The following is a 27395-nucleotide window of genomic DNA, read 5'->3' as shown; positions in this document are numbered from 1 at the left end:
TGTCAATACTTTGGAAATCTGCATTGATTCTTTTTGGACAGTTTTCAACATTCTTCAAAGAATCTCCTCACTGAAATTATTTACCTTATGCATTAAGTTCTCTATCTACAAAAAAAAAATCCTCTAAGTTTATTTCCTAATACTGTACTTTTAGATTTTGCATGGTAATGAATTATCACCTCCACTTTTTGCTTCTTGCAAGGCTTTCAAAATAAGCATTAGAAATGCAAACAAACTACATATGGAAAACACATTAGACTTTTAATAGTTATTTTGTTTTAATTCTCTGTGGTGCTGTTAGTGACAGGTAAAAATCAGACCAGTTAAGTGCAGCTGGTGCAAAGAGGTATAAAATTACAACTTATCTGCATGATTGCCTGTGCCCCTGGGAGGCACAAAACTGAAGAGTAAGTGCCGTTATTGCTGCTCGATTTTATTCATATTTTTTCTACGGAGTGGGAAGAGATCAACTTTAGGTTTTTGAGAAGCATCTTTGGAGGAGACTGCCTCAACATGCTCTCATGTGTTCTCTTCCCAGACAGATTTATGCTCCCATCTGCCAATATGTGCTATCCTGATTTCCTCTCCTGAGGAGCTTGAAAGAAGGAAGATATTAGAAATTTATTACAGGACATAACTAACTATGGTCAGGCATATTTTGTTTTTCACAAAATAAACTACTTTGCATTAAGTAACAATTCTATAGGAATGTACTGATACACTTTAACTGAGCTTAAAAAAACCCCATTTTGGTGACACCACCTGATGGATACATTAGACCATTTATAATAGAGTATTTTTAATTGTTAAACTGACTAGAGGAAAAATCAAGCTAAAGTTGCAGTTATACCAGTATTTTCTTATTACATTTTACACTACACTTCTGTACATAAAAGGAGCACTTGACTAATGGAAAGAGAAAATGGTGACAACTGCGTGCACTTCGCCAGCTGGCACTTGGAAACTGTGTTAGGGGTAGACCATAATGCTCAGGTGACTGAGCACACCGTCTTTTTAGTACTGATAGTCTCCACTTGCCACAATGGCTACCTCAGAGGCAGAACTAGTTTCCCTCCTTCCAGCCCCTGAACCACAGGAAGGATTTTTTCTGTAAATTCTTGGGCACATGCAAATAGTTCTGTCATGTGTTGGAGATTGCTTACTGGTATTGAGAAAGAAGTAATAAACATTGCTGAATACATTAGAAAACTTGAGAAATGCATAGCAATGATATTATTAGCTATTTACCTTGTGGTAGCACCTGCAGGTCCTTCAAAATGTGGGATTTTCACTCTATGAGGCACTTTATGCCTCTCCAGATTCTACTCAATCCAAGTTAATGGTAATGGATGATAGATGAACATGGTCAATAGGAAGAACTAACAGTAGGGTAATTATCATACCAGGCAGAAGTTGTAACATACAAGGTACTTAATTACTGACAAGGATTTTGTAGACAGAGAGGTACTTAATGTAGGAATTTGGAGGAGGAAAAATAACTATTTTAGGGAACTTCTGCTGCACAAGATGAAAGGAGCAGAGTTATATGAGAAAAATCAGCTGGACTGATGCATTGTAGAAGTCTTGCTGAAGGATCCCACCAGCCTGATAACACCTCCTTGTCTGGAGGATGTGAAGAAACTACCTTTCAACATCTACACACTGTGGCTACAGTAATTGGTCAGATGATGGCAATGTTTAAACAACATATAGCACTTTTTGTATTTCCCCTGCCACTAAGACAGCCTGGGAGCTCTGAATTCCTCAGTGATCGTAGTCTTCAGAAGGACCACACTCTGCTTTGTTGGTCACTGATGTCTATTGCTGTTTCCAGTCCACAGTTTACCTGTTCACAGAAGCCCATTAAACCCATTCCTGATACCCCCACAGGCCTCTAGTAATTTATTTAAATTCCAAATGTGAAGGGTGGGTACAGGGTAAATCAAAGCTCTGTGATAAAGACAAAGTTTTGTAGATAGAACAAATCTCTACAGACCCACCTTTGCTCAGAACTAAGGATTGCTGCAAACCTTTGGTCCTTCTTCACTGCAACATGCATTTCCTTGATATGATCTTTTGGAAGTTAGAGAGCAATGCATGCCTACTTGGGATTTTTTTAAATCCAAACCAAAGCACTCCGTTGTGTTACCTCCCCTCTTGGAGCAGAATAAGAAAGCACAAGAGATGGGAAAAATATATCACCCAAATATGCATAGCAGTTCTAAGTCTCATCACATCCAAATGTGATCAACAGAATACAACTAGAGAATGAGAAATATGAGAAAGCAGAGAGTGGTGTTAGTAGCCTGTCAAAGATGAAGTCTGAGGCGGACTAGGATTAACATATGACACAAAGAGCCTTAAAGGCAAACCATGTGTGTTGATGTTACTTGAAAGATGTTCTTTGCACCACTGCTTAAAATAGAAAGGAGGGTCGAAGATGACATTCTGTCAGTGTCAGAAAAGACTCTTAGTACAGATCCAGGCTGGGTTTAGTTAGGTTTAAAATGGTAACATGATTTGTATACGTATGGTGTAGGCTTTCAAACGGTACTTAGAACACGCCAGCGTCCTGGCACTAACGTTCAATTAGCACAACCTGTTTCCAATGGAGGGGAGCTCATTGATGTACGTGACTTACTGCTTTGGCTACAGCTGTATTTTGGAAATTAAACTTTTTCTGTAGAGTTGCCGTTCTCTTGTGAATTCTTGTCTGCTTCAAACTGCTTGCTACTGTCAAACGCGTCAGTAAGCCAGAGCCAGACGGAAGCTTGTCCGAGAGTGGCCCCTCCATGGGAGCCGCCTCTCCCGCAGCCGGGGCTGCCGCTGCCACCCGCGCAGCGCGGCCTGGAAACCGTCATTAAGTATGATGAGGCCGCCGCATGGCGCCCCGTCAGTGGCACCTCCCTCCTTTCCGCGGCAGGACCCGGCCCGCCGGGAGCCACTCGCCGCCTCTTCCCTCCGGCAGCGGCCGCGGGCAGAGGCGCTGCCGCCGGAGCATGGCTGCGGCAGCGGAAGGAGCGCTGCCCGGGGGCCGGGCGCGGGGCCGGGCCGCTGCGGCGGCGGGGCCGGGGGCGGGCGCAGGCAGGAGGCCGCCTCCGCACACGCGGAGCTGGGGCGGGCCCGCGTCGCTCGCTGCCTCCTCCTCTCCCGCGGCGCGGCCGCCTGGCCTGTCCTCCCGTCCGGCGTGCGGTAAGTGGCCCTCCCTCCTTGGCTCCCGGCGGGCGGAGGGACACCCTTCTCTGGCCCCCGGTGCAGCCCGGGGCTCCGCGGCGGGCGGGAGCCGCGGCCTCCGTGGCGGGAGCGGCTCCCGGCTCTCGCTGGGCAACTTCCACCTCTCGCGCCCCGGCCCGCTGATGCCGGGCTTTCCCAGGCCGCCTCCGGGGCTTCCGCGCGGTGCCGGGACACTACCGGCAGCCTCCTTCTCCTGCCTCGTCCCCGCGCCCCCGTCCGCCCTTCAGCAGCTCTCGCCTGCCCCTCGGGGCTGGTGGCGGCAGGGCCGGGCCGCGGGACCCGCCGGCGCTGTCTCGGCCCGCGGCTGGCTTCCCGGTGCACATGGCCGGGAGTCGCACGCAGGCGGCTTCCCCCGGCGGCTTCGGGCGTTGCTGTATCATCGTTCCCTCATCGCTCGCCTTTGAATCCGATCTGCCTTCTCTCACGAGACACCAGCTCCATACCCTGTGCTGGCGTGCTCTTGCTCTTCATTCTTTTAAAATGCCCCGTAGTTCGCACCAGCCCCAGTGTCTGCCTGATGTGTCCCACACCAGAAGTAATAGCCCAGTGTTTCTTGCTGGGGACAATCAAGTTATTTGGAGTAGTAAACCCAGTCTCTGATAAAACATTGTCAGAGAATTGCTGCAGAGTTGCTGTTTATACTGATTCTGGCTTTTATGTAAACACCTGTTTGCTAGGAAAAAGACTAAGACAGTCGAGTAGTTGTCAAAAAAATAATAGGTGCCTCTTACTAGCAGTCCGTGCAAGGGAGACTTCGTGTGCCCCACTCAAGTAATCGTCCTGCAGAAATTTCCGAGATGACAGCCTCTATTTGGGACAGTATAGTACTTCTGTGTATGTGAGTCATTCCTCTGCTATGAGCATAGGCTATATCTGACAACTCTAGAGTATTTGTGGTCAAAGCTCAATTCTCCCAACAGTTTGTATCATTCAGGAACTAGGTATTGCAATTTTGTTTTAGAAACACAAGATTTGTCTTGTTACCTCCCTTGGCAGGTGTCTCAGAGGATTTCACTGTGCCGAGTGGTGTTTTGTTCACCATGTGAAGACATGTACAAGCCATCTAGGTGCCTTTTCCACATCAGTGCTTTATAACCTGGGCTCTGTAAATTTGGGAACATAAGAGAAGACTCTGGAAATGCTGGCGAATTGTTTCTCTTTGATAAGATTGGGGTTTTTTATTATTTTTAATCCTTTAAAGAAGGATTTTATGTTCTTTGCTTTCATTTGAGGACAAACTGAAATTGGTGCTTTCTGCTTGTGAAGGTATGTTGGTTTGGTAACTGTTCTTTCTTCCTCATATGTTTTGTCGCTCCTCTCTTCAGGGTTCACATACACTTTTTTAAAGTCTTTCATTTTCCTTTTTTCACTTCTTTTTTTTTTAGCATCCATTTTCAGTTCTTCATCTGATTACGATATTTCAGTTTTTTCTAAACCAGTTGTTCCTGCCTCTTTGCCCTAAGTTTGTGACCTCCACAATGGAAAGTCAATTAAAGGCAGTGATTATCAGCTAACTCATAACAGTTGACAACCCAGCACATCCTGATTATTGAGTTAGTAAGGAGTCTTCCTTTAAAAATGTATCCTTTAAAATTAAATAGAATATGCTATCTAGCAACTGGAGGTATAATACAAGATAATGTTTGTAGCTCTAAAATATTGCTCTGTGTCTGGATTAATTTCTTAGTAACACTTGAATCCTATTAATTTAGAAACTTCCCTATTGTGTGGGCAAAACTGTCTTGACTCTGGGAATTTCACTTAATTTATTGCCAGTTAACATAAACTTTTAATTATTGATTTGGATAGTGAGATACTAAGAAGACAACCAGTTAAACACTTGTGGAATATTCCTTTTCTTCCTTATTCTCTTCACTCCAAACACTTCTCCCCTGCTTTAGTTACCTCTCCTCCCTGTTGTGCCCACAGGTTGCACTTCATCCCTTGGGCAAGGTGGTATTGGTGCAGGAGCTTGGAGTTGGTGCATAGAGGTTTCTCTGTGCTGCTTCTTTTTTCTAATTTCTTCTGCTCCTGTGATGCCTCGTCCATGGGCTACAGTCCCCTCAGGGGTGTCCCTGCCCCAGGTGGGCACCTCCCCACGCTGCACTCCCCTCAGAGATGTCCCTGCTCTGTTGTGGAGAGCCTCCTTCTGAGAGTGTATCCCCAACAATACCTCCTTCCCTGTCCCCCCCCATGTCTTTTTTAGGGTGCTGTTTCGCTCTTCCTCCTGAGCTTCCCATGGCACTTTGCCACCAGCAGCTCTTCTTTTTCTTAAATCAGTGTAAGTAGAGGCACTGTGTGCTCATCTGATGAGAAGCTGGAGTTTTGGCAGGTTTGGTCCACTATGGAGCCAGGTGGAACTGGCCACAACCAGCTCAGAGCAGCTGATGGCCTCCTCTCTTGTGGCCCCCTACTACAAAAACCTGTGATTTATCCCCAAGACACCAATGTGCCAGTTGTGATGCTGGGAGCATATCTTGTCATTACCTAATTACAGGAACTCTGGTCTTTTATAAATGTAGAAATAAACCCAAACTTCTCTGCTGTAGCTTGCTAAGTAGCAATATTGAGCTATGTCACCAGGTGTCAAACAGATCAAGGGGTAATGGGATGAAGCTGGAACACAAAAAGTTCCACTTAAACGTAAGAAAAAACTCTTTCACTGTTCAGGTGAGGGAGCCCTGGCACAGGCTGCCCAGAGGGGTTGTGGAGTCTCCTTCCTTGGAGGTCTTCAAGACCCACCTGGACATGTTCCTATGCGACCTGATCTATGTGACCCTGCTTCTGCAGGGGGGTTGGACTAGGTGATCTCTAAAGGTCCCTTCCAACCCCCACCATTCTATGACTAGGGGATGCCTTTACAATTGCATTTGTTACTAATTTGCGAGTAGTGTCTGCTCATATATAACTACTGATACCTGGTTCAGAGGCAGATGGTTTCTGTAATGATCACATTTTCCTGGTTGTGGGTTTTTTCCTAAAACTTTCTCCAAAGAGTTAGTTTTCTTTTGGTTTTTTTCAGATCTGAAGGTACTAGTTCTGCTGGCACAAAGGTAGCAGCTCAAGTTGCCAGGGAAGTCAGAACTCTGCTCTACCAGTGTAAGTAATCATGTTCTTCTCAGATCATTTAACTTTCACGTTGTTTTGCTTGTCCCATTCATTCAACAATTTTGTTGTCTCATCTCTCTCATCTTTTGGTCTCAATTGGTGCCACCTTGACTGCCCCTGTGGTATTGTGTGCCTTAGGTAAGATTTCAGGTCTGGGGAAGTCCACCCTCTTGCAATCCTTACAAGATGATAGAAAAGGAATAATCAGGAGTAGTCATGTTTAACAGAAGGCTTGGGAACAAAAAGTTTCTTAGATGCTACATTGTGTCGAGTCAGAGCCTGTATGCACAGAGCTGGTTGCAGCTGTGGTAGGAGTTGGCAGAGTGACAATGGATGGTGGTAAATGGTTGGTGTATTGAATCCTGCTGTTCCTAACATGCGTGCTGCCTTGGGTGGTTGATAAGTCCCCATAACCTCTCCCTTCTCTCTTCCCAACTACATATTGTTTCTACCTGTGCAAAAATATTTAACTTAAAAATACAACAAATTATGTATTTTTCCTGAACTGTTGCAGAGCAGAGTCCTTGGACTGAAGAGACCATGTATTGGTATTGCTCTTAAACAGAGAGGAAATAAGCCGCCTTCTTGCTCCTCAGAGTGTGCTATCCTACACTGTGCCTTAAACATGGAAACTGTAGAAATAAATAGCATATCCTTGAAACGTCCTCGCTCTGAGGATGATGTGGCTAATGCAGATGAACTTAAAAGACAGAAGATCTCAGAGAAGTCTAAGACAGGTAATGACTCTGGGCAGAACATTGAGACTGTAACAGAACAACCTGACAAATCTCTACTTGAGGACACAAAGAATGAAATAATTCCCAATGAGGAAGGTAAGGAGCAGGAAGATGAAGAACTAGAGGACAGTGATGATGATGGAGATCCAGAGAGCTTTGCAGACATGATGAAGCATGGACTGACAGAAAGTGATGTTGGCATAACTAAGTTTGTTAGCTCTCATCAAGGGTTTTCTGGAATCTTAAAAGAGAGGTAAGTCTTTGTCTTGTTATTATGTTAATTCCTTGTGTTAAGCAGCTGTTCTCAGTTTTCCTCTTCTGAGTTGCAGAGTACAAGTGAATTATGCGTGATTGTCACTTTCTCTTCCTGGTGCTGACACTGAAAGAAGAATTTATTTGGGGAGTTAGTTTTCCAGATTGTTTTTCCTTTTTTTTCATCCTTTCCTGTCACTGGAGCTCTGAAGAAAGAAGTTGTGTAGGGATAGAAACACATGATTACACTGACTTTTGCCATTTGTTTTGCTCTCTGTCAGCAGCATACAACATAAAACCTTACACAACATGCTTACCTTTTGTGTGACTCTTCAGTGCTGATACAACATGCACTGGAGAATGGTGTTGGAACTTTCCCTCTTTGGTGGTCCTTTGCTTTTTTTGTGATTTCTTTGTGCTAATGTCTTTAAACACCTATATTGTCAGATGGCCTGTTATTAATATTCTGATCAGTTGTAATGTCATTTACAAAGCATAAAAGGGACTTTTACAAGACAGGGTATGTAATTTTACATTATATACTTAATAAGATGTTTGAGGGTTAGTATTTTTTTTCTAAATGAAACTTCTGTTTTTATTAAAATAAAAATCAAGAAGATCTTTGAATAAATCAGAATGCAAATACAAAACCAGTGAGAATCATTGTTACCCTGACTTAGCAAAGCAGTTAGAGGTGCTTCATTTACACACCAAGAAGTCCCTGTTTTTAAATACTGGCTTCATATATATCATTTTGCACAATAAAGTGATATGTACATTTAAAAAATGTATTTAATGTTTCTAGGCAGCATTGAGCAGCTAGTGTAATCCTTTACCGGAAACACAATTTGTGCTGAACCTCCTGGGAAATCTGCCAGTTTTGAAGTGAGGTGGCCAAAGGTAGCCAAATGATAGAAACATGTGTGGGCTTATGGTTTTTCTCTGATCCTAGTTTATAACACCTGTCATTAACTTAGTCCTGGCATTATTATGATAGCAGTCACTAACATATCTAGACATCTACAGACAAAAAGAGAGAGGACGCAAAACTCTCCTCAGGAAGAAGTTCTACCATTATGATGTATGGCTGCACAGAGGTATGGCAAATGGAGCTTAGTGGGAGATACAAGTAGAAACATTCCCATGGTGAAGTTTTATTCATCTTTCAACAGTCATAGACTAAGACTTTTTTTTTTTCCTTTTTCTTTTTTTTCGCCCTTTACAGGGAGATCCTACTTAAAAGTCATTTAGCAGTTGTGACATAGACTGTGTGCTCTGTTAAATTTGGGATTTTTTTGTTATTGGACATAGTGACTTGATTGAAAATGTCACAGGCAAATTTTTTGTTGCTCTCTAGACTATGCAAAGTAACTACATTTGAAAGATATTCTCTATAATTGAATATATGTAACAGAACTGAATTTGTTCTGCTTTCCCTAAAGCTGTTAACATACATTTTATTCTGCAGGTTATTTGAAGTGACAGAGTTAAAGCATTTGTGTTCATATTGTGGCAATGCAGCAGAGTCTTAATTGTCAGTAATGACTGGGATTGAGGATATGCATAACTGATCTTTGCAGATTACTGAGAACATTACTTTGAATAACTACACCAGCTGGCTGGGTATCAGCCAAGAAGTCTGCTGTGTTTAGATGTGCCAGACTTTCTTCTGTGCTCTTGTGGTATCCTTCTGAGGGGCAGGAACAGCTACAGCTTTCTCACAGCTTGAAGTTTCTTTTATGTGAATTGAATGACATTAATTCAGAAATCTGGAGTGCCTTCTGCTAAGAAACACCTTGGGAAAGGACTTTAATAATGTGGTGTGAGATTTAAATTTTTTAATGTGTGTTTCTTCCTATCAGATACTCAGACTTTGTTGTCCATGAAATAGGCAAAGATGGACGTGTGAGCCATTTAGATGACTTCTCTGTTCCAGTGGATGATGAGGTAAATTTTGAGGTAAAGATTCAGTAATGGCTATGCTCCTTAAGCAAAAAATTAAAAGGCTTAAAGTTGTTCTGTGAGTGTTATAGAATGTTTGTTTTTCCCTCCTACAAATATGTAACAGGACCCATCAGAAGAAACGTTTTCAGTTTTGTCAGATGAGGACAAGCAGCGTTTAGAGGAGCTCCAGCTTCTTAAGAATAAGGAAACCAGTGTTGCCATAGAGGTAAAATTATTAAATGAGAAGTAGTTGGGGGAGGGGAGGATGAGAGAGTGAAAGCTATGTGCTTTCTAGTGCTTGTAAGGTATAAGAGCAGTTTGAACGTGATGCAATAGGTAATACTGAAATGTTTCCAGTTTAGGATTTAATTCTTTAAAGCCTTACAGATAGACTCAAATTCATGCACATGAGTTGTTCTGATTTCAGTGGATCTGTACACATGAGCTTGAATACATATCTTAATTTCTATGGTGTTAAAATTCCATTGCAGTATTTTGATTTTCTGTCTAGTACTATTTTATAGAATAATTATGTAAGAAGGATTAAGTGAAACATCCATCTCAATGAAAGACTATTTTCAAGGTCATTGTTTAGTAATTTGTTTAATAGAAAAAAAATACATGCTCTTCTGCAACAAGAAAAATAAGAAGATACAAAATGAAATTAAAACTCAGTGTTTATAAATATCCAAATGTTCCATATACTTAAAGAAAAACTTTTGAGCTAAATTAGGGACACAGAGATGTGCAGAAGTAAATTTCTTCATTTCCAATAAGTATTCACACATTAAATACTTTGTTACCCTTTTCTACCCTTTGCATATAGAAAAACTTTTTCTTGGCCAGAGTTTCCATGAAAGCACTTAGAAGTTTTGTTAACCACAGAAGAGGAGAATAAACCTTGAGAATTTTCTTCTGTGAATATTGAGACTGGGGTTTGTGGCAGAGTTATTTATTATTTTTCAAACAAATTGTAATAAATAGGCCAGAGTTTTAAAAGTATACCTATTCAGTACTTCAGTGGGGTTTGGTAGATGTTCTTCAAGCATGCAAAATTCAGCTCAGAGAGTCCCTCCCCTTTTGTGGCATTGTATTTTGTTTCTGCATGTGTGTGTATTGACACAGGTAATTGAAGACACCAAAGAAAAAAGAACGGTTATCCATCAGGCTGTGAAGTCCTTGTTTCCTGGACTAGAGACTAAAACAGAAGATCGAGATGGAAAAAAATACATTATTGCTTATCATGCTGCTGGGAAAAAGGCACTGGCAAGTGAGTTTCTGTATCGTAGCAGCTGGGTAAAGTAAATGCTAAAATTGTTTCCAAACTAAAAATTGTCGGTACATCCTTCAAGTGGAGTGTACCTTCTGATGTACTCTGGCTCTACTTTTTCCTCTGTGAACTGATGCTGTACATCTAAAATGGCTAGGGACACAAGCAGTGTCTCAAATTTAAGTTTCTACTTGTTTTTCTTTCCAAATAATTAATGGAATATGACTGTGTTAGAAGTGAGAGGTTCTTTCACTATTTCAGTGGGAATAGGCAAAATAGGGGCTTTATTTTTTATATTTTATAAACTCAGTGTTTGTGAACTTACCTGGATGTGTAAAGTGTGCAGTGTGGAAATAAGAGGTTGTAGTTGAATTGTGTATGTTAGGCGGACAGTCAGTGTAACCTTGACTGTCTTGAAAATCCATGACAAAACTCACAATGACTTGAATAGAGACTAGCACTTATTTGTTTTCTCAAAGTTATAGTTTTAGATAAATGTAATATATTTACCATGATTTTAAAGGCTAGTTCTGCTTCCAAGGCTAATTATGTTTGCAGAAAATTGTCTTTATTCATTAGAAATAACCATTAGTATTTTGGAATAGCCAAAGCAATGAAGGATTTTAAAAATGAAGAGTTATGCACCTGAATCTTGCCAAATACCAGTTTGGTTACTGGGGATAAAAGAATGTATTCTTTTAATGTTACTAATGTTTGTACTGTAAGTTGTGAGGATTGTCTACATGCAGAATGTTGCACATTTAACAAAAAATACAAAGATTTGGTTTAAACTGTTTGCATTCCTATGTTGATTCAACCTACTACAAATGACAGTATGTAAACCTAGCCCTTCCATTTTAAAGATGGAAATGGTGAAAGGATAAGCAGATAAAGTAATTTAAAATTCAAGATAACACCATCTCCACGTTCAATTTATTATTATTTTCTAAGACTTGTTCTCAGCAAATATAAGAATGTTGTACTTTTATTGATACACTTATAATGTGTTTATGTGTCTTGTTTAACCTTGTTTAGAAAACATCTATGTTTGCATGCTTTATGCATGAAATGTGTATACTTACCAGCACAAAATTCTCAGCTAGTTTTGTTCTTTGTTGGTTTGTAATGATTTTACCTCCACCTTTTCCTTCTGCTGCTTCTGTTCTCTAACCATTGTTATGGTCAAGTGGTTGTTGTTATGCTGACCAGTCTAAGAGATGTTTTAGAAAAGAATTTAAGTATTTTAAATATGTTGAAGAGAATGTAGTGATGTGTCTCTAGGATTAAAACATCATCTGGAGCACATTCTTGTGATACAGAGAAGTATGGTCCATTTAAATTTGATGCTGCCAACACCCTTGCATGTTGATGATATGAACATTTTCAGTGAGTGTGTATAAATGCTCATGAATGTAGGATTTAATAGTGCAAATTCTGTTTGGGGCAGGATTACATTTACCTTTTGTGATTACATAGCCACTAACATGTCTTAGTCCTGAGTGGATTCCCAGGCCAGAAGAAATTTAAGTATTCTGAGAAGTTTAGAGTATTCAAATATTATCTGAGATACCTGATTATCTTTGCTGATAGTGTAAAAGTTTTCCAAACATACTTTCCTAAAATTTAACAATAGAAGCTGCTTTGTTTCTATAGTAAGTTTAGACCCAGAACACTTAAAATACTGTCTTTCTAAATTGTCAGTAAACTGCTGTTTCATCATTGTCCACAACTGAAGTTTGTTGCATCTCCAGTTGAAGCTTTCCGTTTGTTTGCCTCTGCACGATTCCATTGCATAACTGTCTAAATTGCTGTCATCCACCACCTAACCGTTGGATGCTCCCTAAAGCATAAACAATCCCATAATCATAAACCTGCATGTTCACCTCTAAAATCCCTTTGACAGTCTAAAAATTAAATGCTACTCTTTTGTGCTCTTTATGCTATGCATTGGGACAGAGGTCAGAACGGCAACAGGTAAGAGATGTTGACATTTCATGCTAACAAAATGAAATGCCAACCGTTAACGACCTCATAAATAGCAAGAAGACTGGCCAAACTGCCAACAATCAATTCTTTAAAAAACCCCTACACATCAGCGATACTTAAAATTCCCTGAAATGGCCAAGGATTAGCCTTGTGCTACTACTTTGTCCTAGTGCAGTACAGGCAGTTGTCATTAGGCACAGAGAAAATCTGCCAGTAATAAGTGATGTGAATTATCAGTTTTGACAATACTTTTGTGACATCTTTGGTAATTCTTCTATTGATTTCATTGAGCCAAGCCTTTGCCTTTCATTCTTGTATATCAGACACCACTGTCTGAAATACACCAACTTGAAAAGTATATAAAGAGCTTCTGGCCCTTGAGTTCCAGCAAAAGGTTTGGAAAAAGGGCTTGGAAATAAAATTTTACTGTAAAAAATGTAACGTGACTTTGAAACACAGCAGTAAGGACTCAAAACTGGCCCTCTGATCCACTTACCCACTTGAATACTTTGAAGCATTGGGTGAGGAATGGTTAAATACTGGGACTATAGCTGCAGCTTCCCAGTACTCCAGCATGGCCAGCAACACACAGCACACAGCTGTGATGCCCAAAGCATGAGGAGCCCGTTGCTATGTATAGACCCATAGAGCCCTTTCAGTCTGGCACAGATTAAGGCTCACTTTTTGAAGGGTGTAGAAATGAACACATGCAAGATGGATTAGTTAAATGTAAAGAGGAGTTCCAGCTGGAGAAGACTTTCCTTGTGAATCGTGCTCTGTCTTCCTCTCTCTTCTGTTCCAGTTCCTGAGTTTTTTATGAAGGGCTCGACTTTTCAAGCTAGATGTGATGTTTCATTGACTGTACTTAAGAGCAGTTGTGGCTTAGAAGGAGACACTAGCAGTAGCATGAGGTCTTTTTAACAGTCTTTGGGCTGTACTGGCTCAGTTTAGGTCCTAGGAAACTCCATATGGAGGGCTTTGCTTAGAAACCAATGGTACAAAGCAAGTATTGCAATCACTTTTAAGCAATGAAAGCCTAAGTGTATAGTATTTTATACTGTAGCATTCAAAATTGTTTTTGGAGAAGTGTGGGTATGGATGGCAGCTTCTCAAAAAAAGCAAGAAGTACCTTTTACTAAACAATTTCCTGAAAATTAAACATACTCACAGACTATATGGGATATCTGGGCTTTGTTGAACTACTGTGAACAAAAAGAGCAGAATTTCCCAAGAATTTCTTTCCTGATGTTTATATACTGGAATAGGACTGGCTTTTTCAATCAGCTTTTGCTGTTATAAAGGACACTTAAGCCCTTTTTGTACAAAACCAAGAGTGTCTGCTTGATGACTACCAAGAGATAAGGGATTTCTGATTTAAAACAAAACAAATCCATAGTGTTGTTCATATAAAACAAATAATTGATAAAGCTTCTGAAAATTCTTGCTAAACCTGTGTAGAATCAGTCCCCCTTCCCAGTAATGCCATCAACAGTGGATGATTGTAAAAGGAAAGATTTATCTCTGAAGGCTTTTATGTGCAACAAAAGCTTGACAGTTTTCTTCTGTCTCCAGAGAATGCCAAATAATTGTACAGAATTGTAAATCAGCTGTTGGTCTGCAGGACCTGAAGTTACCCCACCCTCTGGCCTTCTCTAAAACACAGTATCTGGCTTGAACTATTTGTTAATGTCTCTATTGTGCCAGATTTTGCTCTCCCATAGGACTTTCTTTAAAAGTTCACCTTAAAGTACTTTTTGTGAGCACATTTTTAGGTTTTTGTGGGGATACAACCCATGCTTTTGCATGATGCAGAAAAAATCCTGCAGAAATAAAGAATATGTTAGTACTGTAAATAATAATTGTAGTCTTGCCACAAACAAGGTTCCATGGTCCTCATTATTAATTACAAAAGGCACTAGATGAAATGTGGAGTGGCTTGTGTTGCTGAAAGTCAGTGTAATGATAACGTTTGTGAGAAATCTAATTAGTCAGTATGGCTGTTAAATGGCTAGAGTATATTTTCAGATAATTACACGACAAAGGAACTGTCACCATTTCATTCAAGATTTTCTAGGTGAGAGAATTGATTAAAGAGAAGTTTACAGCCCGGTGGAATGGAAGAAAGTCTTTTTCAGTGGGCTGTGCAGCTTTTGGTGTCAGTAATTCACTTTTTTCTTTTTTTAAGCAGATGGTAATTAGCAGAAACTGACTCTTGCATATTTATTTTAAGTGTGTCTACAATGGAATAGATAGTAATATTTTTTTTCCATGAGAATTTACAAATTTTAACCTTTTTTTTTAAAGATCCAAGAAAGCACTCTTGGCCAAAATCTAGGGGAAGCTACTGCCACTTCGTACTGTACAAGGAGAACAAGGATACTATGGATGCCATTAATGTCCTATCTAAATTTTTAAGGTAAGGCTGTTGTTTCTGTCAGCCTGGCTAGCATGCAGTCCTCCCCCTGTATTTTTCATGTTACCATAAATGCTGTGCTTCAGAATTACATCAGAGCAACAGAAGCAATTACTGTTGCCTAATTTGTAGCCAGTGTTTTTTAAAAAAAAGAGTTATTTTAGAATATCAATTTTGAAACCTGTAAGTCTTGGAAAGAGGTGACAATGGAACAAAATTATCCCACAAACTTAAAAAACAGTACTCTGCTACTTCAGTGGAAAAAGATCCACAATTGAAGTTGGCGGATCTGATAAAGTCTTAGCAGCTCAAAGCCTCAGTGTGTGTAGCCTGACTCAAAGCCAGTTTATTCCCAGCCTGTGAATATATGCAAGTATATTCTGAACCTGTCAGATATTGTTGTGATAATATGCTGATCAGTTCCTAAGCAGTTACAGTTGATAAACTGTTGTTCCATGTATTAATTTCTCCATAGCAACACAGTCTTAGTTCCTTTCACTCCATCAAGTGCAGCAACAAGATTTGCCAAAGGCATGTTGTGAACACTCTGAATTGCAGAGGAAGGGCTATTTTAAAATTGGGTCAAACTTCTCCTCTCCTTTTCCCTTCACCCTTTCTGTCCAAAAATACATGTAGTCTAGACTAACTGGTATACTGTATTTGTATTTGAGAACAGAATGGTAGAAGCATAGTTTAGTAGGAAAAAGATGACAATCCTGCTACCCCCTGGTGACCATAGCTGGCATAACTGGAAATATTCCCTGTGTTACACAGACTGTAAAGGGCAAAGGGGAAAGAAAAGGAAGTTTTCCTCTCAAGGAATTAAATGGATCAAATTTTAAACCAACTTCTCATATTCTCCCATAATGTGCATTGCACAGTATTCAAGCAGACATGTGATTTGAAGTTTAAGGAAGAAATTAACATGATTTTTTTTTGGTGAAATTAGCAGTGGCTGCATATTAAGTGGATGTACATGAAGAAGTACTTTAGAACTCATGTTCTGAAAGCACAGTTGGGGTAAAAAGAGAATCTTTCTTTACGTAATTAAAACAGAAGTTTCCTCATGGTTTATATACATACAGATGAGATTAGAAAATGTCACCCAAGTCAAATTGTAGCCTAGTTCTGGGGAATATATGAATATTTTCTATTTTAATATAGAAGATTAATAGTTCTAGGTAATTATGCTGAAAAATGTTTGACTATTTTAATGTGCATAATATCCATTTCTGTTGCTTTTAAGAGTGAAGCCAAACATATTTTCCTACATGGGAACTAAAGATAAAAGGGCTATAACAGTTCAAGAGATCGCTGTTCTCAGGTAGGTGAAAGTATACTGGAGTGCACTCCTGCAGTGATAGCTTGAATATCTCACCAAGTTCCTTGAAGGTGGCACAAGTGGCAGATTTAGGTCCTGATCTTGTAAAGCACATGTATTCACGAAGATACTTTTAATCCTTTTTTTATCCCGTGGTGACTGCTGGTATTTTCAGTCAGTGGTGCTTTGAGTCATATGCTGGATACATGTATTTGGCTGAAGCAGTTGGCCAAATTGTCTATGTGCTCTTAGGCTGCCTGGCTCCCATGCAACAGCAGAAAAACAGAATGACACGGTGAAAATTATGTCCTATTTCCTTCCTCACTTTTTTTCCCCCCTTCCTGAAGCTGGAATCTTAATTTCTTTCTCACTGAACTCTAAACAGCTCTAGAGAAGTCTAACCACTGCTCATCTGTGAGTAACCACAAGCGTAAAAAATGCTGAGGCGTGTTTCCTGCCTTAACCTGCTCCCGTAAGCAGGTTAAGAGAAAATACCTAACTTTACTAAGAGAAGATGAAATTTGTGTTGTCATATTCCAGTTTAATTATATTGTTTCTAGGCACATGAAATTAGTGTTACAATGAAAACTGAGAATGATGAATATCTTGCAGCCATGTGTTACAGTGTTTGTTTAGCTAACTGGACGGTTCTACCTGGAGTACTATTTAGAACTCTTTGGAAACAACACTCCTCAAGTAAGGAATTCCAAGGTTTGATAGGTGGAAATTGAATCTTTGTTAAAAGGAGAGCATTCACTACTTTTCCTGTTTTTCTTCCCAGTGTGCAAGCATGTGCATACATTTGCACATATGAAGGAATTATTAATTTGTGAATTGTGAGCAGCCTCAGATTCTTGTTGCTGCAAGGCGAGTTTGCAAAGGGATCACAATTAAGCAGACTTGTGGTGTAGCCACCTCTGGTGCTCTTCTGTTTATTTTTTACATAAGCACATTTAATACTGTGTCCAAGAGCCTCAGTGTGCTGTAAGCATTGACTGGGGGGACCATACTGCTTTGTGGTGTCTAATTAGTAGCGCCCCAGCACTGCTGTGCAGCCTTGAGAGAGATGGTGAAGGAGAGGAGACGTGACCATAGATCAGCCTGCTCTGAGCTGAGTATACTGGCCTTCCTACTTTATCAAGTTATTTTACTCTGGGATAAATTTTTGCAGAAGTGTCAAAGAGCAACTTGGTGACATAACGATCAGAGTGTGCTTCCAAAGACACTGGCAACAAAAATGACAGGTGTCTGTCACACACACCAGTGGCTAATTTCTGAACTCTGTGTTTATGACTGTGTTAGCTGGAGTGTATTCATAAAGCAGAGTCCAGCTTGTGGGGCACAGCCTATATTAGCATTGCAACATATGCTTTTTTTTGAGTGTATTGTAACACAGGTGTGAAAAAACAGTCCCAACCGTCTTTGTCACGGTATACATTTTCTCTTGTATGAGTAGCCTTAAGAATTATATGTTCTTTTAGGTATTTAATTAAAATACCTTGAAAAGGCAGCAACAGAAAATTGGGGAAACTGGACTCCAGTGCTTTTTGTTTTGAAATGCTGTCATTTCTGTGTCTCCTCCTCTGGAGGTTTTAAAAACCCACCTGGACGTGTTCCTGTGTGACCTGATCTAGGTGACCCTGCTTCTGCAGGGGGGTTGGACTGGATGATCTCTAAAGGTCCCTTCCAACCCCTACCATTCTATGATTCTATGATCTGTTGTTCTGCGTATGGGTTGGTCACTGTTGTCTATTTCTTTTTAGAATCACTGCTCAAAGACTTGCTCATTTGAATAAATGTTTGATGAACTTCAAATTAGGAAATTTCAGTTACAAGAACCATCCACTGAAATTAGGAGAACTGCAGGGGAACCATTTCACTGTTGTTCTCAGGTAATATGTTAGTAAGTAATTAGACAGCTGTGGTAGATTTTTTTTTCCTTAAATAGATAAGAGATATCAGTGCATCTTATGTGGCAAAAAAGAAGAAAAGTCTTTCTGTTGGCAGGAGTCTGTTGAATTTGATACTTGCTGTTATGATGTTGAGATATACTATGGAGATCACAAAGCAGTGTAAGCTCTTCGTAATCCGTCTATATTTCTTTTTTAATGGTAGAAACATCACAGGAACTGATGACCAGATAGAGCAAGCAATGCACTCTCTCAGGGAAATTGGATTCATTAATTACTATGGAATGCAAAGATTTGGAACTACAGCTGTTCCTACATATCAAATTGGCAGGTATGTGATGTTTTCATCTCTTTTGGTTTTTTTTAATCCCTCTATAACTTCTACTGTATTTTGGGGACCACTTGTCTATTATACTGCATGTGCTGGTTTTAATTATAGATTCAAGTAAGAAAGTGTTTCTGAGCTTGCTTCAGCAGGTATCTTGTATAATACCACTACTTTTAATATTGCATAAGTCTAAACACAAATACTTCTGCTTTTTGGGAAGTTGGCTAAGTCTTCTTAATTACACTTTCTTGTTTGAATCTTAGAGCTATCCTACAGAACAACTGGAATGAAGTGATGGATTTGATATTAAAACCCCGACCAGGAGGTAAGACTGAAGAATGATACATTAAGTGCTTCTGTGTCTCTTCTTCCAAGAGTTGTATGTTCAGGAAAGACCACTTTTAGATTATTTTAATTTGAAAGGATGATTGTGAGGACCGATTTACACATGCTGAACTTAAGCCAGTTAGCAATGCTGCCTTTCTGCTTCTCTTTCCTCGCTGTGCAGTTTCTTGGCAGTGGGGGTGGAAAGGGACCTGAATGCTTACAGAGAGTTGGCTCAGACTGCACATGAAGCCTTTTAACTCAACTATTTTGTTAATCTGTGTAATAACCATCACAGAATCCCAGAGAGGTGGGGGTTGGACAGAACCTTTTTGATTTTTCAGCTGTCTTAACAAAAGGTGAGATGGATGCTTTTTTGGTGTGTAGTTAAAATATTGTTATTTTACATCCTCATTCTAGCTGAAAAGGGATACTTAGTAAAATGCAGAGAAGAATGGGCAAAGACTAAAGATCCAGCAGCAGCTCTCAAGAAACTACCTGTAAAAAGGTGCGTGGAAGGACAGCTTCTACGTGGACTCTTAAAGTATGGAATGAAGAACATTATCTCTGCATTTGGCATAGTGAGTGTAAAAGTGTGGTGGGGTATTTACTTTAATAAATGCTCTTTTGATGGTATCATGATGAAGTTGAAACAGACTCATAGATGCCCGATGAGTAGAAGGTTAAGTGTAAACTCTGTATGTTTATCCTGCCTTTTTGCTTGAAGTAGTGCTGCAGGGTAACTGATGACCTCTGTAATTAATGCATGCACAGTGATCTTTCCAATTTATACACCAATCTCTCTGGTACCTTGGAAGCAATACAGTTATACTTAGTAGCCATGTACAACACAGATCTGAGAATTGTTTGAAAGTTCAGTATCAGTTTTCCCTGTTGCTTTAGAAGTATAAATCAAACTGATTGTGTGCTAATGAATCAGTTTGGTATAAAGGTGGTGGATTCACTGTCTTCTTCAAGTACTGTAATCAGGATCAAGTTTTTGGCTAAAATAGATCATCACTAGCAAACTACCAGGCCCATAGTAGGAGCTGAGGAGTAATTTTTTATTTATGAAGAAGATAATTATTATGAAGAAGATAATGTGCCTTTGCATCTGCAGAGTTTACTTAAGATTTCAGGAAGCTGAGTACAAATTCAGTGTTTTAGAATGGCTTCGTGTGTTTGAGCTGATGAATAAACCCCTGACTTGCAAATTTATGAGAGAGGCTTTTTTTGTGCAGATTTCAAATGTATAAAAACACATCTTCTCATTCCCTTTTCCCAAATAACAAATAAAAATCAAATCTGTATACTGAGAAATTGTGTTACTATTGTTGCTGGAGAAGGTAACATGTCAAATGTATGCCTTTTTGGTTATGATTGGGGGGAAAAATAATAAAACCTCCATCTTTCTAATGTTTTTACCTTTTTTCCCTCTTTTTTCACTTCTAGATACCAAGAAATAATCGTTTAATGTATATTCATAGCTATCAGAGTTACGTGTGGAATAATATGGTGAGCAAGAGAATAGAAGAATATGGGCTTAGAGCTGTACCAGGAGATCTAACACTGAAAGGAGGTAAAATCAGACAAACAAGAAGGCAGCAATGCTCTGTAGTTCAGATTCCTAGGAAAACATATCAATTTGTGTGATACTGCGTACCTGTTTTCTTTTCACTCTCATTTCGGTCCAGTGCTTTCTGAATCTATTGTTCAGTTTTGGTCAAAGTTTACAAGGAATTGGAAGTTGGGTATTACATTCCCAGCAGCTGTTGGTTTGCCTGTTTTTCCAAATAGCTGGGTAGGGAAAAGAGACTACAAATGACTGATAGGTCTCAAGAATGAACTCAAACCTAGTTGAACTATGGAGAACTGTGGAAGGATGTTATGGATGCTTTAACACAGAAGTTTTTGTTTGCATTAGTATCTTGTACTGCAGAAGCTCTACTCAGTTAAAACTTCCTTCACTTGTATTTGCTGTGACATTTCCCTGGGGTGAGAATATCCACAGCATTTCTCCCTCAGGTATGACTGATGCCTGGTTAGAGGACTGCTCGTCTAGCAGGCCTGACTTCATTCAACTTCAAAAGTCACTGGAAACCGGACTGTGATTCTGTCAGTAACTGTGACAGCCTTTCTTTTCTCAGAAATGTCTGTTAAGTGGAGATAAAACACAATAGTTATCTCTTTCAAAGTAGGCTTGTTTCAATCAGGTGGTTAATTTTTCATTTAGCTATTGTTAACTGTCAGAGGCATCTCTATACTGGTAACTCTTAATTTTTCTGTCCTGATTGTAGCCACAGCTGTTCATATTGAAGAAGGAGATGTTGATAACTACACTATCCATGACGTAGTGATGCCGTTGCCTGGGTTTGATGTTATTTATCCAAAGCATAAAAGTAAGTCTGACTGTTGACTTATGTACTTTAGAACATACTTAAAAGGGAAGATTAGAGCTATGCAACTTTGGTGATCATAAAAAAATACAGTTTCAGAGCTATGATATGTTACTGTCAGCCTCTCCCATTGTGATGATAATAGTTGTCTGCATTGCATAGTGAAATGTCAATTGAAAAGTGTATGCATTTGATTTTTAAATTAGAAAACAAACCAAACTTCTAGAACTTTTAACAAACGAATGAAGGGTTCTAGCAAACACTTGAAATTAGGAAAAACAACCCAATCTATTTCATTAGATACTAAACAATATGATTTTTTTTTTTTAAAGTGTATCTTTAATCTCCTGTATATGAAGTCTATTGGATATAAATTGGTTTTAATGGGATAGCTGAGTGATCTTTATCTGCATGCAATACAATGTTATATTAAGGGATAGAGTTGTAGAATCATTTTGGTGAGAAGGGACCTCGGGAGACCATCTGGTCCAGCCTTTTGGTCAACTTGTTCAGGGCTTTGTCCTGTCAGGTCTGAAACTGTCATGAACAAATAGTCCCTAAGTAGTCTTCTAAGTCTTCTCTTCTCTAAGCTAAAGAAGCCCAGTTCTCAAACTCTCTTCACAGGGCACCGGCTACAACGTCTGGCCATTGGGGTGATCCTCCATTGGACTCACTGAAGCTTATAAGCACCTGTTTTGAACTGGACATGCTATTCCAAGTGCCCAGTAAAGAGCAGTAATTGTTTTTCTTGGTATAGCTACTGTCCAAGTTCCCAGAGGTATTTGCTGTTTTTGCTGCCAGGTTGCTGTGTTAAGTCTCTTTTCCACTGGGAGTCCAGGAGACTGTCAGCAGAGCTGCTCCCTAGCCTAACTGTTGCAAGGAGTTAATCACTCCCAGGTACAAGATTTTGTCCTTGTTGAATTTCACAAGGTTCCTCTAGCCTACCTGTGTCCTTCAGCCCTTGATTCTACTGACTGCCACCCAAGCCTGATTTTGTCTATGGACTTCTTGGAGTGAATTTCAGCTCCTCCTCCACATATGCTGATAAAGGTATTTAACAGGACACATCCCAGTTGCTTGAGGAACTCTGTAATGAGCTTCAAGGTAGAGCCAGTAGTGACTATCTCTTGAGATAATGAGCCAGACAGTTCTTTAGCTAGCTAGCAGTCCACCTACTGTACTGTTCCAACGTGGATAAAAGGATGCTATGGGAACATGTTAGCAGCCTTGCTAAAGGCAAGGCATGCAACAGTTGCTGCTCTTCCCTCATCCACAAATGTAATAAATTCATCATAAAAGGCAGTAAGATTGGTGGTTTTGTTTTCCTTTTTTTGCCCAGACACATGTTCCAAGAGGATTAGCTCTGTTATTTTTCCCATGGACCAAAGTGAGTCTGACTGGTCTGTAATTCCCTAGGTCGTCCTTCTTGCCCTTTCAGAGGATGAGTGCAATGCTTGTTTTTCTGCAGTCACCTGAGACCTCCTCAGATCTCCACGATCTTTCAGAGATTGTAGAGAAAAGCTTTACCATGATGTGAGCCGCCTCTCTCAGCCTGTATCTTCTTCCACTACTAGTAGTCTCTTCCTTTCCTCAACCTTGCCTCTAGGAACAAAGGCCTGGGAGACCTTTTGTTAGTCAAGACTGAGGCAAAGGAGGTGGTGAGACCGTCAACCTTATGTCTGTGACCGAACCACCTTCCCTGTTTAGCAACAGGCCAGCTTTGTAGCTGAGCTTTGGCTTTCCTAATGCCATCCCTCTGTGCCTGGGCAATGTTTGTATGTTCCTCCTTTGTGGCCAGCCCTAGCTGTCACCTAGTGCATGAGTCCTTAGAGATAAGCTTAGTCATGAGCTCCCTGCTTAGCCCAGCCAGTCTCCAAATACATGTACTTGTTCTCCTCAGTAGCTGATTGAACTGCTTTTGTACCTGATCTATGTAGAGGACCAGTTAGATCTCTTGAGACACTCTGCCTGTTAGAGCTAAATCCCAGAGCTAGGAGCCCATTGATCACCCGTCTCTGAAACACTTGGAAGGTAAACATCTGTTTGTGGTGAGCTATGACACTGAACTACATTGAGTTAAAAGACTGGAAAGAGAAGCTGTGATATTTTTATTGATTTATTTTTTACATTCAACATATGTATTCTGCCCACAGAAAGTCTAACTTACTGCTTTTTCTAATTCCCAACTGCATGAAGTAACACTAGCAATTACACTGCAAGTGAAAGGCACCAGAGAGCATTTTAGCTGCAGCATGTTCTTGTCATTCCATTATGTTCCCTGTCTTCCCCAGGTGTGCATGCACAGAGCCTCACTGAAGGACAGAAGACTGTAATAGCATTACTTCTCTTGGCAGTGTACTCAAAGGGGCCCTACCAACTAGTATCTTAAGAGGACTCTCTTAACTCATTTCACTCTGCTGATTTTTCAAACATACAGCAATGGGTAGGCTGGCCCATTTCTTTTTTTTTAACTCCACAACCTGAGATTAGTTTTGGAAAGTGTAGCTAGTTGGAAAACACGTATGAGATGGCAATGAAACACCGATAAAATGTTTTGTAGATTTTCTTTTCAGATAAAATTTTGATTTTTCTAAGATTCTTGGATACTGCCTCTACTAATTGGGTCATAGAATCAAACATTGTAGGTAATGTAACATCCCATATATGCTGAAAACTACTAAATATAAGAGAAGGAACGACCCATGAAAACAGGCTGTTTGAATTGACTGCACTACATGCTTCCCTGTTATTTTCCTGTCTTGCAGTTGGTGAGGCCTACAAGGAAATGCTCATAGCTGATAACCTTGATATCAACAACATGAGGCACAAAATCAGAGATTATTCACTTTCTGGAGCGTACAGAAAGATTATCATTCGACCTCAGAATGTCAATTGGTAAGTCAGAGGATAAAGGAAATTAGACTTAAATTGACAGCACAGAGTGGCAAGAACCAGGAGATTTGACTTGCAGAATGTACATGTAGACTGAGGCATAGGTAGGGAGGAATCTTCATGTATTTCCCTCATGTTTTTTATGTAGTCATAGTTGAACCATAGCTTTATTCATTCCTTGGTCCTCTGGTTCTATGATGTGAGTGTCAAGACACTTGCCTAGTTGGTACACTCCTTGTAAGGGCTTGCCCGAACACTTCATAGATAATCATTTACATTGAAACCATGATAGATAATATTCAAAACAGGTGGAGCTTTTTGTAGTCTTGCTATGAGAAAGTTGGTTTCCAATTACCTCTCTGTCAACCAGAAAGATTTGTATCACTTAAACCTTCTAAATTACTGTTGGTAGAGATACAGCCCAGTTGTCACATGACAACTGAATAAATACCTTTTAAACAGGTGAATGTACAAATGTGCAGTAAGACTTGATCACTAATGGATGAAAAAAAAACAGGGTTTACAAGGGAGACAAAAAACCCCAAATGTTGATGCTTTAAACACCATCAGTAATTACAAGAAAGCTCATCTACTCCTCAGTTACTTTTTCAGCTTTGTCATTACAAAGAAGTTTAGATGACTTTCTTTGAAATGAAGGCTTCCCTCTCTACTAAGTATTCTTAAAGTTCACACATTTCTTCCCATAATTTCCTAAACTATATGTCTTGTATAACTGGAAACCTTGACAGCCCATGAAGGAAAACAGATGAGTTATGCAAAGTCATATAAACTTCTCACAAATTTATTTCATTAATAATCTTCATCAAACAGAGGTGAGGCTTCTACGTGATGCTTTACCAGATACTGCACCAATAACACTGCCTCACCTTTTTAGAAAGTCAGTTCCATTTCTCTGTAATTGACAAATTGGAGTAAGAAAAATAAAGTTATATAAGTAATGCATACTTTTTCTAAACAATCTAATAATAAGGAAAATCTTATCTATATTATAAAGGGAGGTTGTTGCATATGATGATCCCAAAATCCCATTATTTACTACGGATTTGGATAAGCTGGAAGGAAAACCGTTACCAGTTCTCCCTACAGGTAAGTTGTTTTTTCTGCTGATGTTTGTAAAAGTTTGATGTGGCTGTTGTTTTGAACTGATGAATATTGAAAGCTTTTTTTAAGGAAAAGCTTTCATTTAACTAGACTGTTAGGTAATGATATTAAAGGTGTCCAGAGTTATGTGTCTAAATAAGGACCCTTATTTCTTAAGCATGCAAGCAATTCTTCCATTGAATATAATTCTTGTATTGACTGTTACATTTTCTTATAGATATCTGTAAAACTGAGCAAATGCCTAGCATTAAATGTCTATAAAATACATGAAGGTGGAATTAAGCCACAAATTGTCTATGTGCTTGAGAAGGTGGTGTTTGTGCTAAACACAAGAGACTACTCAAATATGTCATAGAATGGAAATATTTTGCTATAACTCTGGTCACAAGGTTTTCTGTCACTGCTCTCCAGAGAAAGTGAAGAGAGACTGGGAATTCAGTTTTGAAAGGACAGATATTTATTCTGCTTTTTAAAGAAGAAACCCTCCAAAACACTACTTCCTGCTGAGAGAAAATGTTAAAAATCAGTTGTTTTATGAAATTTCACTATGGATTTTAAATTGGAGAATGGTGGTGGTGGTTATTTTGCTTTTTGGTTTGAGGGGAGGTGGTTGTGGAACTCTTTAGTCCAGTTTGGATGGCAGCAGGAATACGGTGTTACTTGTGCCCTTAACATTTTCTTCCATTGTGTCTTCTCTTATCCCTCAAAATAGATGGTAAATTCAGGGCACTAAAGATGGAGTTCTCTCTTCCCCCATCCACTTACGCTACCATGGCGATTCGAGAAGTTCTGAAAATGGACACAAGCATAAAATACCAGACACAATTGAATACAACCTGGTTACGCTGAATGAACTGCGAAAATGACTTGGATTTTAACACATGCAAAGTGTTTTCTTATTGTTCTGTACAAATCTTTAAAGATTGGTAGGAAGAAATTTGTATTTTTTAAAGTTTTTTTTAGTGCTAGCATTTAACTTCAGTAGTCATTTGCAAAGTGGTTGCTGTAACATACGATCCCAGTGACTGATGCTTTTTAAGGAGTAAGTTGCTTGAGCTATAACATGGGTGTGTCTTTCAGAAATGGGCTTATGCTAGTTTCAGACCTGGAAGAATGTTTAGTTTTGGCAAGCACTGAATGTTTTCATGAGTTCAGCACATGTTGAAGTCTCTTCAAATATGTTGAATTGCAGGCTAGGAAAATTAATTACAACAAAATTAAGATACCTGGATGAACAGCTGTATTGCAGGAGTTTTTGCTTGGTAGCATTGGCATGGATGTGGTACAGGATTCTGTTCGCAAGGCTTTTTATGTGCTGTAAAGATGTACATCTGGTTTAATATGCTGTAAAGATTTACAGCTGTTTTAATTGATCTTTTTCATTGAGAAAATACCTGTGTGTATTTTATAGCTTCACTCATACCTGTACCAAAGGACAGGTACTGAAAATAAATTAAGCAACACATCTCAGTGTGTATCAGTGTCTGTTATAGAACCATTATGGTTGGAAGAGACCTTTAAGATCACTGAGTCCAACCACTAACCTCACACAGCCAGGCCTATCACTTCAGTTTTATCACTAAACTAAACCATCTCCTTCGGTACCTCATCTCTGCATCTTCAGGGATGATGACTCCCCCACCTCCCTTGGCAGTCCTCTCCAGTAAAAAAGCTCTTCCTAATCTCCAGACTAAACATTCCCTGGTGCAGCTTGAGGCCCTTTCCTCTTCTCCTGTCACTCGTTACTTGGATAAGAGACTGACCTCGCTGTAACCTCCTTTCAGGTACCTATACAGAGTGAATGCGCGTCCTTTCACCTCTCCCCTCCGCCTCCTCCAGGCTCCCTAGCCCCACCTCCCTCAGCCACTCATCTGACTTCTGCTCCAGACCATTCACCCAGCTTCCTTGTCCTTCACGCTTCTCCCTTGTCCGGTGTATGCAGGGGCTAAGCGGCGCTGCTGGTACGGAAAAAGCCCGTTATTATAAAGTTGTTCTAAAAGGGCATGGGCGTGTCATCCCCGTAGAGGCCCGGTGTTGCTAAAATGACGAAGCCCGTCAGCCCTGCTGCCTGCCGTGGGGGCCGAGAGGCCCTTGAGGCGGCCGGACACACAAACGTCCCTGAGCCCGGGCCGCGGGCGGTGTCAGTGCGCAGGCGCCG

The 27395-nt window shown here is 39.9% G+C and overlaps 1 protein-coding gene and 1 long non-coding RNA gene across 6 annotated transcripts; one reads left to right on the top strand and one right to left on the bottom strand.

The window, feature by feature from the left end:
• The first annotated feature begins 3114 nt into the window (after positions 1–3114).
• PUS7 (pseudouridine synthase 7) lies at positions 3115–26719 on the top strand. Of its 5 annotated transcripts, XM_062019004.1 has the most exons (18): positions 3115–3192; positions 4231–4500; positions 6257–6333; positions 6857–7332; positions 9194–9290; positions 9400–9501; positions 10401–10545; positions 14836–14947; positions 16191–16268; positions 18029–18157; positions 18381–18506; positions 18767–18828; positions 19248–19408; positions 20280–20406; positions 21125–21226; positions 23989–24118; positions 25131–25222; positions 25950–26719. In XM_062019004.1, exons 4-18 carry the CDS (start codon positions 6968–6970, stop codon positions 26084–26086), a joined length of 1965 nt encoding a protein of 654 aa, XP_061874988.1. In that variant the 5' UTR covers positions 3115–3192; positions 4231–4500; positions 6257–6333; positions 6857–6967; the 3' UTR covers positions 26087–26719. The 5 variants fall into 5 exon arrangements, with proteins under 5 accessions (XP_061874988.1, XP_061874995.1, XP_061874980.1 ...); XM_062019011.1 differs by lacking the exon at positions 4231–4500 and having other exon boundaries at positions 9194–9278; XM_062018996.1 differs by lacking the exon at positions 4231–4500.
• On the bottom strand, positions 25136–27360 carry LOC133628921 (uncharacterized). Its single transcript, XR_009820912.1, has 3 exons — positions 27127–27360; positions 26464–26552; positions 25136–26026 (listed from the first exon to the last, which is right to left on the bottom strand). It is a non-coding gene; the product is annotated as an uncharacterized LOC133628921 (long non-coding RNA).
• Between the last annotated feature and the right edge of the window lie 35 nt (positions 27361–27395).

This window comes from Colius striatus, chromosome 1 (genome assembly GCF_028858725.1).
Source record: "Colius striatus isolate bColStr4 chromosome 1, bColStr4.1.hap1, whole genome shotgun sequence".
Classification (NCBI taxonomy): Eukaryota; Metazoa; Chordata; class Aves; order Coliiformes; family Coliidae; genus Colius; species Colius striatus.
This window is presented reverse-complemented; position numbering and strand designations above follow the sequence as displayed.

Excerpts from the sequence above, each read along its gene's own strand:
- PUS7 (XM_062018996.1), top strand. The coding sequence starts at position 6,968 with ATGGAAACTGTAGAAATAAATAGCATATCCTTGAAACGTCCTCGCTCT. Across the intron at positions 10,546-14,835 it reads TGGGAAAAAGGCACTGGCAA|ATCCAAGAAAGCACTCTTGG; the intron begins GTGAGTTTCTGT and ends TTTTTTTTAAAG. Across the intron at positions 25,223-25,949 it reads GTTACCAGTTCTCCCTACAG|ATGGTAAATTCAGGGCACTA; the intron begins GTAAGTTGTTTT and ends CCCTCAAAATAG.